The sequence below is a fragment of the Myxocyprinus asiaticus genome, chromosome 7 (genome assembly GCF_019703515.2).
Source record: "Myxocyprinus asiaticus isolate MX2 ecotype Aquarium Trade chromosome 7, UBuf_Myxa_2, whole genome shotgun sequence".
Lineage (NCBI taxonomy): Eukaryota > Metazoa > Chordata > Actinopteri > Cypriniformes > Catostomidae > Myxocyprinus > Myxocyprinus asiaticus.
The window spans coordinates 44,844,288-44,863,606 of record NC_059350.1 but is presented as its reverse complement, the minus strand read 5'-3'; the positions used below and the strand labels follow the sequence as shown (position 1 = coordinate 44,863,606).

Below are 19,319 nucleotides of genomic sequence, written 5' to 3'. Positions count from 1 at the left end.
TAAAAAGATATGCACAAAAGAAAAGTGAATTTTTGACATGGTGGTGGACCTATAGAGTATGTCTTTGAGACCCCAAATTTGGTATGGGGGCTATTCTTTACTACCCCTATCCGTGTGCCAAATTCATCATTCATCATTTTCCTATGTACGGTTATATGGGCTGCCATAGACTCCCATTGGGGAGAAATAATAGTAGTAATAATAATAATAATAATGAAAACAATAGGTGCCACAGCACTTTCGGTGCTTGGCTCCTAAATAATACTAACTGATACAATAGGTGCCACAGCACCTTCGGAGTAACCACAACCTCTTTCTGAGATTCCATCCCCATTTGGAGGTCTCCGGCCTGCAGCTATTACTCCATGTATTCAATCAATAAATAAGATTTCATATTTCATATATTATTTTTGATACATGTTTTTGTTTAATTGCATATGTGTACTATTTAAAAGTATTTGCACTGATTTATTGAATGCGTGCTACAACTGGTTCCTTTCTCTTTAACAAAACCGGTATTTCTGTAAAGAACATCTGTAAATGAGCACATGTTAATGAGAGAGGACTTGAATGGCTTAAACTCATCTGTGCCATGCATGATTAGCATTAACTGTTTATTTTTTTGTTGTTATCAACAACTGACTGTAGAGAACAGAAAGGGTATTAAAGGAATAGTTCACCCAAAAACGAAAATGATCTCATCATTTACTCACCTCATGCCATACTAGATGTGTGAATTTCTTTCTTCTGCAGAACACAAATTAAGATTTTTTTGAAGAATATTTCAGCTCTGTAGGTCCATACAATGCAAGTGAATGGGTGCCAAAATTTTGAAGCTCCAAAAATCACATAGGTCAGCTTAAAAGTAATTTATATGACTCCAGTGGTTTAATCAATGTCCTCAGAAGCGATCTGATAGGTGTGGGTGAGAAACAGATCAATATTTAAGTATATTTTTACTATAAATTATCATCCCTATCTCCCCTTTAACTTTAACTTTCACATACTTCTTGTTTTTTGGTGATTCACATTCTTCATGCATATGCCCCCTACTGGGCAGGGAGACTTAAAGATGCACTCAGTAATTTTTTCCTCATTAAAAATGTTTAACTCCTTCATTTGGACATGAGTAGTAATTTTGTAATACATGTAGGAAATCATGACATCTCACATTAAAATGAAGACTCCAGTCATATCAGTAACCTTATGAAAGCTGTTTTATTCTACATGGAGAGGGTCCGCACATGGGGGCCGCCATGTTAGAATTACATGACCAGCCAAATACTACTCTTAATCTCAGTAACTGCCCTGTTATTTGACACTTTCACTCACTGATTAAAGTAATCATGGCTGACTGTGAATAATAAATTTCTACAATGGCATCTGAAACTGAAAATTACTGATTTTAAATGATGCTGCATCCAATCTGTTAGGTGTCATTGTAAGTCCAAGATGACACAAAGACAAAAGTTGCTGAGTGCACCTTTAAATATTGATCTGTTTCTCAACAACACCTAATATAACACTTCTGAAGATATGGATTTAACCACTGGAGTTTTATGGATTACTTTAATGCTGCCTTTTTGTGCTTTTTGGAACGTCTAAATTTTGGCACCCATTCACTTGCATTGTATGGACATACAGAGCTGAGATATTCTTCTAAAAATCTTTATTTATGTGTTGCAGAAGAAAGTAAGTCATACACATCTGGGATGGCATCAGAGTGAAAAAATGATGAGATAATTTCATTTTTGGGTGAACTATTCCTTTAAGAGAGGCATTAGCTATGTCCGAAACCAGGGAAATGCTGCCTCCGGAGGCTGTATACAAAGGTGGGAAGGGACCAAGGCACGTCCGAATCCAATGTTTTTGTCACATACTTTCTACTAAAATCTCACAATCCTGTGAGTGCAGATCAACAGCGGTTGAGCTGAAGAAAGAAAATGGCAGATGAAGAGGCAGTTGATAGCCAGTTTGTGTATAAATGTAAGGTTTTTTCCACATTTTCCAACTTTTTATTCCATTTCTAGTGAGAAAGTAGTATTACAGTTATTAAATGTACACTTGGTTATCACCAAAACTCTCTTGATTTTGTTTTGATTATTAGACCTTTGTGGTTTGGTTGGACTGAATGAATGCTGGTATCCTAGCAACGATGTGACGTAGCACTGCCTATAGGAAGCCCGTCTGAAACCAGTTTCCAGAGGTAACTTTATTGACTGATAGGTCAGCAAGGCAACAAGGCAGCTACGTTTGGTTTCTGACGCAGCCATTATTCAGTGACAAATGGGTCGCATGGATCTCTTTGGACACAATGAACAACTTTTACTCTCAAAATGCAGTGAAAGGATATCGCTGCTGAATACTCCACCACTATACAATTAATGTAAATTGAAATGTAAACATTTACCAGCCAGTTGCCAAATATATACATTTTAGTCACATAGCACGGAATTTGGCTGCAAATGCAAGTGATTTCCTCTCATTGTAGTGGAGGGTTGCACATAGAGTAAAAGATCGATCTTGGGATTTAATAATTGATATTGAGATTTTTCAAATGAAGATTATGATGCATCGGAAAATCAATATTTGTACCCACCCCTAATAAGATCGGTCTTTTCATTTCAATGGCCTTTGCTCAGCTGATGCAAACAGCCTTGGAAGTATGTAATCTACATGCGGCCATCTTTGCTCATGGGCACTCAGTTCCAGAATTTTTTTTTATCTAATCACTTGAGCCATATATGCCATATCACTCCCCATCTGTTTGGAATGAAAGGCTGCTTCCAGAGCTTAGGGAACTGACTTAATGCCTAATCAGTTAATAGCTTAACCAACAACACTTTTGAACAAATGGAACTCTTTTGTTTTTCTCCCCTTTTCTACCCAATTTAGAATGCCTAGCTCCCAATGCGCTCTATGTCCTCATAGTGGCGTAGTGGCTCGCCTCAATCCAGGTGGCAAAAGATGAATCTCAGTTGCCTCTGCGTCTGAGACCATCAATCCGTGTATCTTATCATGTGGCTTGTTGAGCGCATTTCTGCGGAGACCTAGAACACGTGGAGGCTTCACACTATTCTCTGCAGTATCCATGCACAACTCACCACGTGCCCCACCAAGAGCGAGAACCACATTATAGCAACCACGAGGAGGTTAACCCAACATGACTTTACCCACCCTAGCAACCAGGCCAATTGGTTGCTTAGGAAGCCTGACTGGATTCACTCAGCATGCCCTGGATTTGAACTTGCGACTCCAGGTGTGGTAGTCAGCGTCTTTACTTGCTGAGCTACCCAGGCCCCCGAACAAATGTAACCTTATTTTTATCCTATCTCCTTATACTGCCTCCGAAGGCAGCATTTTCCAGCTTTCGAATGCAGCCCGAGTCTTGTTCCAAACAAAAGCAATTGGTTGAGCAAATACTGCTATGTCAGGCCACTCAAACAGATTGCAGTTCCATTTGGTGCCGCTAGTGGTGCAGAAATTACATTACACCAAGCCCAAAGACATATCATATTCTCTTTAAGGCAAGTCAGATCACTCAGTGGTCATGCTTATAACACCTCCAGGCAGCCTGTGGGACGCTATTTTCTATGGATACAATTACTGCTCCTATATACTTGAATAGAGGAAGATTAAGAAGATTACAAGTTTACAAGCAAATAACATATTTCAAATCAGCAGTAAAATCTGACAAAAATTGTGTCATAAATTGTGCTTCTTTAGTTCAGATCTCGCTAAAAAACAATATTTTTTAGGCTGTTCCAGCGAATGCGCATGCACGTGCTCAGCGAAAACTGACAAGGTGATTTCTCTATCAAAAAGTTGATTGGCTCTTTTAACTGTAAGGTGGTACTTTCATTCCTACAGCTGACATATTCAGCGTTATGGTTTCTCCCATTCATAAGCATAACAGTGATCCGTCTCAATATATATAGTCTCTGGCCATATACAGAGTGTTGATTTTATAGAAAACAGCTGACAACAAAAAATTACATATTGTTAAAGGAATAGTTCAGAATGTAAGTGACAGTTAGGATGTGTCAAATCTACTATACATTTCCTGCAGTACAGTTTCATATATCAGACATTTAATGCCATCTGGTGGCTTTACATTGTATTTTACCAGAGTCTGCATGTTTGCCCAAGCTGGCACTGTATTTTATAGTCCATTTCATTGTTCTATTATGAACTTGTCAATAGAATATTAATATACATTGAGTTACGAAGCAATTACTTAAGCATTAATGCACAAACAAAATTAGCTATTTATTGTCACATAATTAGGAACTGTTGGTTCTCCTCAAAGATTTTAATTGTTTCAATATATCCAGCACTTTTGGTCCCAATCTGTTGCCCTGGCTTGACTCATGTAGCTGCTCACATGTGTCTCTGAGAATGAAAAATTATTAAAGAGAAAAGAATGGTTATCTTACATATCTTCATTTCACAACCCCTACAGTACAGAGGGGTAAAAACGCTTTTCTGTCCTCACAGCTCAACTTCTTCTAAATGCCAGAACAGCAAAGAACAAACAATAAAAATTGCCTGTTTTTGTTTTATGGCTTGTTGTTTATAGCAAGTACTTTTCTACTCCTAGCAGATAAACATTGCGAATTGCAAGCATGCCATCTGTTGAGTCTCACTTTGAATAATCAAAGCACATTAGAAGTCTTCCATTTGTAAATCTGATCAACACCTGAAATGTGTGTTTGTAAATGTACATTTCACAGGTCACATAATTACTGCTGAGTACTGAGGATGATGTGCTTTGCTGTTGTGAATGGAATGGAATGGAATTTACCTGGTGTTTGTTTCTGTAGAGATGACTGTTGCTATTGGAGTTCCGGGACTCACAGATCTAAAGAGAGGACTAGGTTTATGAGGGTATTCATTCATATGTCATCCTCAATGTTAACTCAATTTGGCCATGATAAAGCACGAGAAAAAATTGGCCAATGATCCAATATCAGAATATTTTAAAAGTGGTGCCCACCCATTGTCTTCATCTCCATCTTCTTTAATAGATGTGGCTGAAGATCTTTCAGACAGGCCAAACTCTGCTTCAACCATCTCTGGAGTAAGAATGAGTTCTGAATTCTCCGCTCTGCCAAAGAAATCAAACCACAACGACTGCAAAATCTGCCACAAACAAATAAATAAAGATGGAGGGTTTATTCCAACTGGTGGCTGCTCTATACATACACTCCAGCTTGAATGTAATCTCTGATGCTGTCAGGCAGACCCCATAGAGCTGAAGGGGCCTCCGCAGGCAGCAAGGTGTTACCAAAGGGGTCCGACCTTGATATATAAAACAGAGTTTTCCAAGAGCTGGACTTGAATGTGTTTTAATGAGAAGTAGGCCAGCAAATGAGTGTTTATGGATGTGTGTACTTACATACGAGGGGCACAATCGCTTGTTAATGTTGACATATTAGATAAAGTGTTCAAGGCCATTGAGGGAAACTTCTTCCATGTCATAATCCCTTTGATTATCTCCTGAAATATGATATTGTTGAGCAAGTTTAAGTTATTTTTTCCTTGACATTAGTCGACATGGCAGAGACTATACTGAACGTGAATGTTTTAACGGAAGGATGGCGCTAAAAATTAATATTTTAAAGACAATGTGTGTCCTAAATATTTATATTATGTAGTAACTGTTTTATATAAGAAATATGCCATTCAAGGGTATGCTGTTTTCTTACCACTGAGCGCTGTGCCTAAGAAAACACATTTAAAATAAAGCACAACCTCTCGTACCTTATTGCTTAAATTTAAAATCATGCTGTTGAATAGTTCTCTGTGAAATTGTTTAAAATTATGATGAGGAAAATGTCAGAAATGTCTCTTTGTGCAAATTATCACCTTTCTATCTAGAAAGTTCCTCTGGGTTGCAGGGGCATACACGCCCACAACTTTGCCCTTAGGGACAGTGTATCGTGGCAGTGGACAAAAATGGAAGTCCAAGTCGCACTCCAGGTAAAGTGGGGCTGGTTTGAAGGCATAGACATGTGGTGCAGGATTCTAAAGTAAACAGAAAAAAATAATATATTCATATCATATTGAACCATTTGAAAATAGGTTTTTCCACAAAATAAAATTTGATATCTCTTAATAGAATTAACATTTAAAACATCTTCATCGAATTAATAGGCAATATTGTTGAATACAATATCAGAGCTCTGAATACTGTTGTGATTGTACATGTGTATGTGCATATTATTACAGTGGCTACTTACAAAGATTCGGAGAGGATGAGCATTAGGTGGTTTGAGCAGTGCTTCAGGCGCACTGAAACTAAGACTGGGACTTAAATCCTGATTTGATCCCCCATCATCCTCTGGCATCTTATCCTCCTCATCCTCACTGAGCTCAACAGATGGACATGTCACGACAGGCAACAACTCATCCTATAAAAACACAACAAAGATCAGACCAAAACACAATCATTTGATCTGCCTTATAACTTATTTGTAATGCAAACTTTAACTGGATTCTAACAATCTGAAGGCTAAAATAACCTCTAATTGTGTTGTTTACCTGTGCTCCAGTGCGTAATGTCCTACACAGGAGAGAAGGAATAAATGCTGCTGCTGCATCATAGACAGACACTGGCTGATAGCCCATTAGTTTGTAATGCTGGGGGACCTTAACATAGATAAACAACAGAACAATTTTCATTCCACTCGATATTTCATTGATACAATATAAATAGATAGAATCTGATTTTCAAAAAACATGATAATGTGATACATCTAGCAGTTTAATATTGCAAAAACTTCCAAGCAAAGACAGCACCTCAGAGGAAAGTTTCATTGCTCAGAAGTTGGTCTTTCATATGTTAGGAAACTTTGTTCTCAGTTATGGTAAAATATCAACTTTGTCTCAGAGATTTCTCCTAACTCCTTAGAAAAACAATTAATGGATACAAATGACACAATTGTTCAAATATAGTAAAAATGTACAGCTATAAAATCATTTGGATACCAAAGATCATTTGGTCTTTGAAAATTTTAATGGGATAAGTTTTGTTTTTTTCATATTGAAATCTCTGATTTTTGATTGCAGACAGAGTTTTTTTTTTAATTTTGAGAATCCTCTAGAAGGACAAATGTGAGATTAATAGGGTCTTTTTATTTGGAGACAAACCTGAGCAGCAGGAGCCTTAACTTGAAGGTGTTTTTAAACATTTCCTGTTTCAGAGGTATACCCAAAATTAAAGGCTTATTACTCGAGAGAGAAAAAAATATATCTAGGTGTAAATAAGGTGGCTACAAAAAACTGCTTTTGTTTTGTTCCAAATCAAATCAGCTTTATCTGAGAAAATTTGTGTGTTGATACGACAAAGCAATCAAAAGTTATAGCATTACAAAATAATTTATCATAGTGTCAAAAAGCATCTCCAAACAAATAAAAAAATATTAATTGTACATAAACTAATTACACATACAAACACAATGACTAAATGTATGCATAGCATGGAGAAATGATTTTAGTAATGAGATTTCACAGAATGAGTGCCTTTTGACTGAGTCTGCATCGAGTCTGTTATTTACATGGCGCCGTCTCCTGGCGGCCATATGTAACATTGTACTTTGTGTGGACTATCTAATGATCTCTGCATCTGATTACCTTGTTTCTCATTTGAAAGATAATCGCCTCCTCTAAATAATGGTATGTGATATTTTATGTTCCGTTTATTTTTTGGTAAGTTATAAGTGAAAACGCGGCATATAATATAAGCAACACCAACATAATTGTCAAAGACATACACTTAGCTATTACTCGCTATATTTTTGTCTGTGAGTTAAAAAAAATGGGCTGGTTTTATTCAACTCTTTGAGAGCTTTCCAACAACATATGACACATGGCTATTTGATCAGTTTGATGTTTTTACTGATTGCAAAAATACATGTACAGTGCTCTTTTTTTTTTTTTAATTATCAAAACGGAACACTTCTGATTTGTCTGCAAATTTCAAAGCACTTGTTCAGTTTTGGTCATAATGCCTGCATGCGCTGTAAAGTAGAGCTTCTTACCTTTCAAACGATACTTATTTTGTGTTGGTCAAGATTTTAGTTGTTAATATTTTGCCGATTATGTTTTTCTCGAGGGCCTATCTGAGCTTAAAGGATTAAAGGAATATTCCAGGTTCAATACAAGTTACAATTATTGGCAGCATTTGTGGCATAATACTGATTACCACAAAAAATGACTTGCCCATCCTTTTCTTTAATGGGGCCAATCCGTAAACGTTAAAATACTCACTATTTCAAAAGTATAGCTACAAGACGTAAACAAAATATATTAACACGATTTTAGTGTGATAAAAAAAAACGGACCAATTTTTTTTTTTAAATGACGATTTAAACGACTTTCAGGCTCAAATAATACATGAGTTTTAACAGAAGAATTAATGCAAGTGATTTTATAAAATTATAAGCTTCACATTTCTGCCTTCAAACCCCCTATTCACTTCCATTGTAAGTGCAAAAGTATGCTCTCCATTAAATCTTATTCCAGTCTAGGAAAACAATGGACATTTTTAAGAGATCTCATTTATAATTTTTGTTTCCTATGGGACAGTACTATTAGTACTGCTATATATTGTGTAATTGTAATTTACACTATTTCAACACACCCATTACAATTTCCTTTTTTTACAATACTGTATAAGAAACCAGTTTCCATTGAAAACCGATTATATATTATTAAAGCAATACTATTTGATTGCAGGGGGAACTCAGGCCAGTATGAGAGCTGTCAAATAATCACTGTTTCTGGCCTATTAAATGGCCTTTATGTCTAAGCCCTTGACTTTGTGGCATTTCCTGTTTCTTTTTTTGTGGCTCCCACTTAACTGTAGATACACACAAAATCACGACTGACGTACTTTCAGAAACTTTAGGAAAATTACAGACAGACAACAGACATTTCAAGCCACAAGCTGCTTCTTTAGTAATTTCAGGAAAAATAACAAAACTAAAAAAATTCTATCAGAAGCTGAAGGAGTGGGAAAGTAAAAGGAGAACACTTCTCCTACCTTTAAATTGAATAGCGGAGTGTTGGGTTTCAAATCCACTTTAGGTATTCTCACAGGAACTTGACCTAGTGCATTCACAGCCTGAAAAGCACAACACAACTTTATCACCAATGCCGAAATTATACCCTGATAGGTATTACACATCTCAAATGTTGAAAGTAAATTTCTTGGCATCGTTCATACATAATACACTTATGCTTTAAATAGATTAAACTCATCTTTCAAGTAACTGCTAGCTTGACTGTAGTTTTAGCATCAAAGTAGTTATATCAACACAGTTATACAGACTTCTACACAAGCTTTATACAATAACAATAATCAGTATTAGGTTTTCTCTCACAAGTTCATCAGGCTGGTCTTCAGGTATAAATGTAGTGAAGCTGACAGGCAGAAGATTTTCTGGCGTCAGTTTCAAAAGGTGTGGCGCCTTTTCCCCATCTAAAACAAAATTAGGGACAAATATCTAAAAACATCACCTCTTTGGATGGGCTATTTTGGTGAAGGTGAAAGTAGTTTCAGAGCTAGCACAATTTATAACAGGAATAGCAATTTTTTGAGTAAGTTCACAAACTCACTAAGACGGTTGCAGAACACCATAGCAACCACAACTAATTATATAATTATAGCTCTATTCTATCTCCACATTTGAGAGTATAGTGTAAATTTCTTGACTCGCCTGATTCTTTGTTTCCCTGGAGACTCTTGGTTTTGCGAATAAGCTCTCTCAGTGACATGAGCCTCTTGTTCATACGACATTGAAGAACAACCTTAATTAAATAAAACACAATGTAACATTATTATTATGATTATTTTAGTACATTTACTCATTGTCTACAGTAAAAACATACTGTATAACTAATCAGTACAGTAGCTGGCATACAGTGAGTGGTACACAAGCACCATTATAATGCTCAAAGAGGTTAAGTAATTGTTTAATGGCAGTCAAATACATCACAATTAAATTTATTTTCCGGGTTCAATACAAGTTAAGCTCAATCGACAGCATTTGTGGCATAATATTGATTACCACAAAAATGTATTTTGACTTGTCCCTCCTTTAAAAAAAAGCACAAATCTGGGTTCCAGTGAGGCACTTACAATGGAAGTGAATGGGGCCAATCTGTAAATGTTAAAATACTCACTATTTCAAAAGTATAGCCACAAGGTGTAAACAATATGTGTTAACATGATTTGAGTGTGATACAATCGCTTACCAACCTTTTAAGTGTAAAGTTATAGCCAATTTTACAACTTCCTTGCCATGACAATGTAATGTCAACAAATCCTGAAACCACTGTAAAAATAATGATTAACAACTTTACAGCTCAAATAATACGTGAGTTTTAACTGAAGAATTCATGTAAGTCCTTTTAGAAAATTATAAGCTTCACATTTCTGCCTTTAAACCCACCAAAATTTGGCCCCATTCACTTCCATTGTAAGTACCTCACTGTAACCTTGATTTTTGCTTTTTTTAAAGAAAAGGAGGGATGAGTCTAAATTATTTTTTTATGGTAATCAACATTATGCCACAAATGCTGTTGATTGAGCTTAACTTGTATGAACCCGGAATATTCCTTTACAGCAAAGACTGTTTAAAAGTGGTTGTTTCACCTTACGAGCAGCCTGCTGAAAGCGTCTCAGCACTCTCTGTCTGACCTCCAGCTGCCCAGTACCATAGCTGCTGAACACAGCTGTGCATTCTGGGAGCTACAACACAGAGCTGTTAGAGTAGACTATGGCTGTTTCTCAATGCTAAGAACACAAAGAATGGACTTGCGTTCTCATGAAGACCGGTCTTGCCTAGCTACCTTGAAAGAAGGAACTCGGAAGGACAGGAGGACGTAAAAAGCATCTATGTTAATTCTGAGATTGGCTGCAATATGTAGATTCAACAACCTCATTTCTAATTTCAGTTTTTTCGGCAGTGGATGATGACATGGAACGAGTCCACAAGAACACAAGGACGCATAAGAATGCACATTGAGAAACAGCTTATGACACAAGACAATACTAATGCTGCATCCCAGTTTGCATACCATCTTCCTTATTTAGTATGCAAAATTAGAATTAGCTAGTCCCAAATCATAGTACGTTAATAATAACTTTCCAGAGGTGCTTGGATGGTATACTATTTCCAGTCGGTTTTCACAGTGTCCATCTGTGCATGCATTTTGTGCTAATATTGTCCACAAGAAAATTAAAAACTGTTGTGGCAGCTTTATCTAGTTTTTCATTGCTTTTTCATTTAAAGAAAAATAGTGAGGAATACAAAGCAGAAGCTGAGCAGTTTTTAAATTTATTGTTCTTTTTTTACTTTTAACTTATCAATTTTTAAAAGTATTATCCTAAAAGATAAATAGAAATGGATTTTAGAAATGAAGCTATATGCTAATGCTAACATGCAAATGCAAACAGAATGTGAAAAGGGGATCTGTGGTAGCAAGATGCAGTTTTATGGTGTGGTAATATGTCCTACTACTGGCGTACTGATATACTATGTATTATAAAGTAAGTACTTTCCTGTCACCAGCAAAGTACTTTTAGCACACAGTACAAGTATGTGAATTGGGATGCAGCCAAAAAGGCTGTTTGTATATTCAAGTATTTTTGTGTCACAGATGTCACAACATGTCACAGTTTCAAACATTCATGTACCTGTCCTGCATTTCGCAAAACTCGCTGTGAGAAATGTTCAGGTGAAGATCTTGAAAAGGCCTCTGATTCACCATTGTATTTTAGCTGAAACACACACGCATACACACACACACAAAGTATAAGAGCATACTAAGAAATGTGACACAAAATGTTGCGCAGGTTTGCTAACCAATAAGAAGCTGAATATCCAATCCGAATATAAATGTACTGATATATGACATGGTTAACACAGAGCTGTGAGATATGTTCAGCAGTTTCACACTTTAGTTACAATACATGAATGAACAGATGCAACAAACAAGTAAACTAAAAACTATTAAAATGCAGGTTTTTGTCCAATCAAATTCTATCTGCATCCGATTAGCAAGTAGCCAATAAAGGTCAATGGCTGTGATGTATCTCAAGGCTAATGACTATTTAAAAAAAATAGCCAAATTTCCTGTCTACAATAGGAAATATGTAGACAAAGTAAAACTGCACTGGTCAAGCTATTTCAATAAAAAATGATTGTGGAATGATATCGGCTTACTTTATATGCAGCAACTGCTTCATCTTGCTCCTTCAAAATTTGAAGCTTCTGTTCCGTTGAACATGGGTCATCACCCAGATCAACCTGCCTGAAGATACAACACACTGCTGATACACATATTGGTCATGATCTTAATTTTTCTTAACACATTCACCATATTATATTTTATTGATTGTGCATAAACTCAGCAAATTCTCTGTCATGTGTTCATGTTATATATCACACAGAGCAACACACCAGCGGATATGATTGGCTCTCTCCTCCTTTTGTTGCACTTTCTTTAAAAATGCAGCCTCTTTCATCTCTCTTGTCTGGTCTGCAGGCTTGGTATAAGACAGGGCTTCAACAAATAAAACATAATAATTTGATTTGTGGTCACACTGGTCAACCACAGTTTGTGGTCACAGCTAATCATATTTGATTAGTTTTATGAAGTCTGTATAGTAAAACACAACATGGAATCCAATTTTACAAATCCAATCCAAGCCACATTTGTATGGATTTCTTGAGATATGTTTTAGCCATAACAGTCAGATATTTTAAATCATACACACCATAGAGTGGGTAAGAAATGTTGCTGAGAGAAGGGCATTAAAAAGAGGTTAACAACTGTCATAAACTTTTACAGGAATTACATGCAGATTGATTCAAGTGGTGAGGACAGCATAAAATAAAATGGTATATCCACCACTTATTCAAAAGTCTTTTTACCTACAGTATATAACTTTACCAAAATGCAAATGATGGGAGTTTTGATTACCAATTAGAGTGTGGGCTTAAAAGTCAAGGAAATCACTGTACACACATTTTTAGGTTGGGTAACCTGCAAAATGGCCATGTCATTGGGAGACTATAAACATTGGGCTCTTTTTAGTCTGTATACACTCACTGAGAACTTTATTAGGAACACTATGTTCCTTAAAACGTCCCCAACGTGGTCTTGTGCTGTTGTCCCCATCTGCCTCAAGGTTCGAAGTGTTGTGCATTCTGAGATGCTATTCTCCTCACTACAATTGTACAGGGGGTTATCTGAGATACCGCAGCCTTTCTGTCAGCTCGAACCAATCTGGTCATTCTCTGTTGACCACTCTCATCAACAAAGCATTTCCGTCCACAGAACTGCCGCTCACTGGATGTTTTTTTGTTTTTGGCACTTTTCTGAGTAAACTCTAGAGACTGTTGTGCGTGAAAATCCCAGGAGATCAGCAGATACAGAAATACTCAAACCAGCCCTTCTGGCACCAACAATCGTGCCACGGTCTAAATCACTGAGATCACATTTTTTCCCATTCTGATGGTAGATGTGAACATTAACTGAAGCTCCTGACCCGTATCTGCATGGTTTTATGCATTGCACTGCTGTCACACAATTGGCAGATTAGATAATCGCATGAATAAGTAGGTGTACAGGTCTTTCTAATAAAGTGCTCAGTGAGTGTATATCTAAACTCCACTGAACTGGAAGGACAAGCTTAGAACAGGATGAAGTTCCATGTTGGTCCAGGATGGTTTATGCTAGTTAGTGCTAGTTTGGTGCTGATCTAGCTGGTGGACCAACATAGCTTTGCTGTTCACCAGCAAAAATGGTGAAACTGGTTGACCAAGGAAGTCATGCTGGTTAAGAAGCCTGGTGGGGCTTCCCATACAGGTGACCAGCATCCAAAACATAACATAACCAAAACATTATCCAGGAGGACTGCAGTCAGAACTTTTAAACAATCACTTTTCTGGGCATCTAGATCAGATATGATGTTCTTACCTTCTCTGAGCTCCTTGTATCTCATTTTGTCTTGTGGCTGGAGCAGCATTTTAACTAGTCCTGCACGAGTGGTGACATCTATGGTGGAAACCTGCAGCTGTGGATCAGGTTTACTTTTCTTCTTACTGGCCTGTCAGGGTAAAAACAGAAAAATGTGATTGTATGCATGTTGACTCAATACAGTTTATGCTCACTGTATGATAATTTCAACCGGAATGCTCTAGTCATTTTTTCCAATGCAAACTTTTGTATTCTAAAAATACTGATGTACATAAAATAGTTATGGGGTGGATTATGTACACTTTCCAACATTGCCACAGTTTAGACTCTAAAGCATAACAGGCCAAATAATGTAATTCCATGTGTGTTCGCCACATCTGAAGATTGACAGGATATGCGGTCAATTCAAATTAAATTCAGCAAGCTCAGTGCAAACAATGAAATTAAATTTAGAATTCAATCTCACACCAACAGAGCTCTCTATGCTACTGTTTTGAAAGGCCCAAAGTAAAACTGATCTAGCCAATACAAATTCTTGCATTTGTACAGCTTAAAAGCATTCAGAGTAAACATGAAGCCCAATAATACAATTGTTTACCTTCTCTGAGGATGGGGCCATATTAAATTTATGAGATGTCTTTCGCTCTTCAGGAAAAACATTTCCTCCATCATATCCATCAGGTTTACTGAGGCAAAGAGAACAAGAATGTCACTAATGTTTGTGTAATAATAGTATCTGATCTTAGACCTCAAAATACGGAACAATACATGTTCAAATGTAAGCTTAATTAACTAGATTAGATAGAACCAAGGAGATTATTGCTAAGCATTTGCTAGGATGTTCTGGGTGGTTGCTAGGTGGTTTCTTACTAGCCAAGTCAAATTTTAAGGTATCATTCATGTCTGTATCTCAACAGACTGATAACACTGTGAATTCGTGACAGTAGGTTGAAAGTTCTGTCACTGAAATCAGTCTGTGCTTACTGAAATGGAACTACAGAGCTGAAATATTCTTCTAAAAATCTTTGATTGTGTCTGCAGAAGAAAGAAAGTCATACACATCTGGGATAACATAAGGGTGAGTAAATGATGAGAGAATTTTCATTTCTGGGTGAACTATTCCTTTAAGGTTAGGGGTTTGTTTAAATTCCTTACCCTAAGTTTGAGCAATAGTAATAGTGACAATACCTGAGCAGATATGGAGAAGAGGAACCAGTTACTGTCCAGATTACAGGTTTAGAGTTGAACTGAGAGATAACCAGCTGCAATGTGATATCAGCTGTACCGTACCGCAGAGGTGTAAATGTCACTTTTAACGTTGTCTGTCCATTCGCTGGAATGATGCCTTTTGAAAACACAGATAAAAACATTTGTTATCAAAGCAGGCAATCAAAAACAAAAATGTATTTGAGTCTATTGACGACTGTAGTACATCAACTTGAGTGTTTTTTAAGTATTTATACTGGTTACATTATTATTTGACAGCAGATATTGTGTGCAGATTGTAAAGGGAGCTCTTTACCTGATAGGGGTCTTACATTAAAGGCCTTATTGGGTTGCAGGCAGTGCACTTGGAACTCAAAGTCTATTGGACAACTGCAGCTCAGTGGAATCACATGACTGGCACTATGAAGCAAAAGAATATCACATACAGTATTTTTTATTTTATTTTTTAAAGATGTTGTATCCTTTATCCTCATCATCAAATGTTTTCCTCTGCATATAATCAGTAAGGAAGATACAGTAACTGAAACTTTGTCTTTCTATTTTAATGTCTCTCTCATATAATTTCTCTATTCTAGAACACCTGTTTGTAACTTGAACTATACAAGTTTGATATGAATCAATGTAAACCTCTGTCCAAGTGGCACTGGGGGTAGACTGATGTGAGATGGGATATGAAGATCATTGATAACAGGATATGCATGAAGAGGAACAAGTAAGTTCTCTTCTCCCTAAAAAAAACCCCAAAACAAAACAAAATAAACAGAACACGTTACAGACATTCTGAACCTTTACAGCATTTTTACTGTACATGTGCAAACATCAGAGGAGAATAAATTCTAACTTCTGACCTTGCCATGAATCCTGATGTTGTCAAAAAAGTAACGCCACTCGTCTGGACGGAAGTGTACTGTAACAGTGTAAGCGAGACCCGGAACAAGTCGACACTGCATTTAAAAAAAAAGGAATACAATCAGCACGCTATCATATCATGAACTTTATGGCTTTGGTGAATGTCTCAAAGAAATGTCTAGGTCCCAATTTAAATTTTGCATAAAGAAGTTTATTTTATTAGGACCTTAAAGATTTGTTGCATTGTGATTTTCTTGACAACTAAGCACCCCCTATTCTAATTATTGTAATTAGAAAAAAATCTCACTCAACTATCTTATCTACTGTAATGCGAAAAACTAATATTCATTACTGTAATAATGGAGAAAAAAAAATCATCACATCCAGACATTTTTTTTATTATTACTATTAAAATCAGCATACATTAAATTCAACAAATACTTATAGTTATACTTTAAAAAAAGACTGTGATGAGGAGGAGGGCGGGGCCGGGCCGCCTGGCCCCCAGTCGGGCTAATCAGCCAAGGAGAGGGATAAATGCTGCGGGACGTGTCAGTTCTGGAGAGAGAGAGCCACATGCAGCTGCAGTGTGTGCGTTTGTGTTTATGTTTTGTCGTTATGTTTAAATTTCTCATTAAACATTATTTTGATGGTTCATCCGGTTCCCGCCTCCTCCTTTCCATTGTACCGTTTATTACAAAGACTTAACTATTTAAATATATAATTTTTGTTTTTTGCATTATAGTAATGAGAATTACTTTTTTTCACATTACAGTAGGCTACTGAGAATTATGTGCTTAACTGTCATAAAAATAATCCCGCAGTGCAAAGAAATGTCAATGGCTCTATAAAAAAGTTTCAGTTCCTTTATCCAAAATATCATTTCTCTTTTTTTTTTCTTTTTTTTTAGGGGGGGGTAAAATATGACCCAGACTATCATTTTTTTTAATGTTTCAAAAGATTCACCCATTTGCTTTTTGAGGTCCATATCTAAAATAACATTTAATTACTTTTTAAAACATATATTTTTAAAATATTTTAAGTGATATTTAAAAGCAGGCTGATGGTTACCTTCTTTGTGTATTTAATTTGGAAATTCTTTGTCTGAGGTGGTAGAATGTGGACACTGAGCACTTCAGAGGAGACGTTGACAATTTTCTAGTAAAGTAAAGCAACAAATTTCGTCATTACATCATATTTCTTCCCGTATTGATTTCTTCCCCTTCTGAAATGTTGGTTCCAGTTACAACTCATGAGACTCAGTATTTCCCCTTGACCACAGAGTAATGCCAATGGAAAATTGACTATGTGTTTGGAGTCTCCAAAAATGTCTTCAGAATTTAAATTAATGAGTCATTTGTTTCAGATTAATGACATAAACGACAAGTCACATTATATAACCCCAAACCTGAGTCATGCAAACATTCCTAAAATCATTTCACAACAAAGACTGCTTTTATTCATTTAGCGAGTATAAGATTAAGAAAAAACTGTGTAAAACAAACCAAGATCTTCCTATAATCCTTTCCTACTTCAAAGCCGCTGAAGTGCAGTTCTGATGGCTCGGCTTGCACTACACTGTTACTTTTCAACTTGGCAAACACCCCTGAAAGAAAAACACAGATGCAACATCAAAGTAAATTAACTGGGATTAATTAAAATTCACTAAATGCTAATTATTTACGATTGGTGGCATAATGAAAGGCTCAAATGTTTAACAAATCAAGCAAATGTTAAAATCAACTGTGGTCCTACTAGTTTCAAGAAGGTGATGGGGAACATTGCCACTCTTTCTGGTGTCCTCCACCAGCTGGCTGAGTGGAAGCAGGTTTTTTCTGGTCACACTGCTGGAGAAAGTCTCAGGGGCAAAACGAACCACTTCCATTCCAGCTGGATTTTACAGAGAATCTTTACCATAACAAACACTGATCATCTGTCAATGTACCATTTAGTTTTGTGGATATGTATAAGCAAGCAATATTTTATAAGGTCATATCATAGCTTCAACACAAAGGAAATTATTTATTTACATTTCATAAAAGTTAATGAATGAGGAAATTTACCTGTTTTATTAACAGTTTGTTTTGAAAAAGCTTAGGCTAGTTTAGCGAAGACGTTCACGTGCAGCAGCGCAAATTTCCCGTTACATTTTTATTAAAAGTGTACAGTAGTAAGTACTCAATTTTAAACTGAATAGACATTCATAATTCAAAACGAAGCAGCTTGAAAACTTGCTAGAAACAAATGGCTTGTACCTGTTCGTCCTCCATTAAAGTCATGTCAACAATCCTATCACCACGGCAACAAGAGGCGCTGCCCTGACGCCAGAACAAAAAGATCCAATAAATCATGTGTAGATAAAAATAAATAAATACATAAAATACTTTAATTCTAATAGTGTTGTTTCGATAAAATGAAAAATAAAATCAGAAAATTATGTCTTGAAATACACTGCAAAATCTGGTAACATGTTACCCAATGTTACCTAATGTATTTACTGTAGGTTAAGTCAAATTAAATAATTTATTTTAGACGAAAACATAGTAACCTTAGATTCCACATTACTTTGTTACCACATGATGAAGCAAAATTTTAGGTTACCCAACAAAATTGTTTAGTTTATGCATATTAGACACTAACTAATCCAAAAAACTGTATTATAATTATAATTACATATATATATATATATATATATATATATATATATATATATATATATATATATATATATATATATATATATACACACACACACACACATATATATACATTTTAAAATTCTAATTGGATTTAAATAACTTTTTGTCGAGCAGATTGTTGATAGGCCTGCTCTTTCCCTGTTTCATACATTTCATAATGCTATACATTAGCTAGTGATGGCCATTTGCTTACATTCAACTTGTAATAAATCAATAAGAAATTATAACATAAACAAATACATCTGTAATATGTTTTATGACATAGCTTAGAACCTAAAAAATTCTGTAATTTTAATGGTAAAATTAATAATTTTTTTTAATTTTAATTTTAATTTTTATTATGTAAAAAGTATCATTTTACCACGTAATTTATGTTAAAAATGTGTTTTATATTTAAGAAGAGAAAACATGTACATTTTATGGTAAATTGTTGTTAAGATTATGGTGAAAAAACAATAATCGGGCGTTCCCAGAAGTGTCTGCTTGACCCATCACATTTAATTATATTTTATGTGAATAATTATGTTTATTCTTATCTTAATATCAGTTATG

General features: G+C 35.8%; 1 protein-coding gene across 1 annotated transcript; it reads right to left on the bottom strand.

Annotated features, from left to right (window-relative positions):
- Positions 1–3,950: 3,950 nt before the first annotated feature.
- On the bottom strand, positions 3,951–17,953 carry cfap221 (cilia and flagella associated protein 221). The gene is made up of 24 exons (XM_051702004.1): positions 17,824–17,953; positions 17,574–17,674; positions 17,140–17,226; positions 16,068–16,163; positions 15,847–15,947; positions 15,515–15,618; positions 15,181–15,337; positions 14,591–14,678; positions 13,993–14,122; positions 12,471–12,573; positions 12,234–12,321; positions 11,705–11,788; positions 10,661–10,756; positions 9,723–9,813; positions 9,387–9,484; positions 9,047–9,127; positions 6,544–6,651; positions 6,243–6,413; positions 5,869–6,027; positions 5,399–5,499; positions 5,206–5,301; positions 4,997–5,107; positions 4,805–4,861; positions 3,951–4,392 (listed from the first exon to the last, which is right to left on the bottom strand). Exons 1-24 carry the CDS (start codon positions 17,951–17,953, stop codon positions 4,284–4,286), a joined length of 2,547 nt encoding a protein of 848 aa, XP_051557964.1. The 3' UTR covers positions 3,951–4,283.
- Between the last annotated feature and the right edge of the window lie 1,366 nt (positions 17,954–19,319).

Bases quoted from the DNA above. Each gene is read 5' to 3' on its own strand.
- cfap221 (XM_051702004.1), bottom strand. From the start codon at position 17,953: ATGGAAGTGGTTCGTTTTGCCCCTGAGACTTTCTCCAGCAGTGTGACC. The intron at 12,574-13,992 runs GTAAGAACATCA...TATTTGTTGAAG, and splicing joins ATACAAGGAGCTCAGAGAAG to CCCTGTCTTATACCAAGCCT. The intron at 4,862-4,996 runs GTGGGCACCACT...TCCTCTCTTTAG, and splicing joins GATGGAGATGAAGACAATGG to ATCTGTGAGTCCCGGAACTC.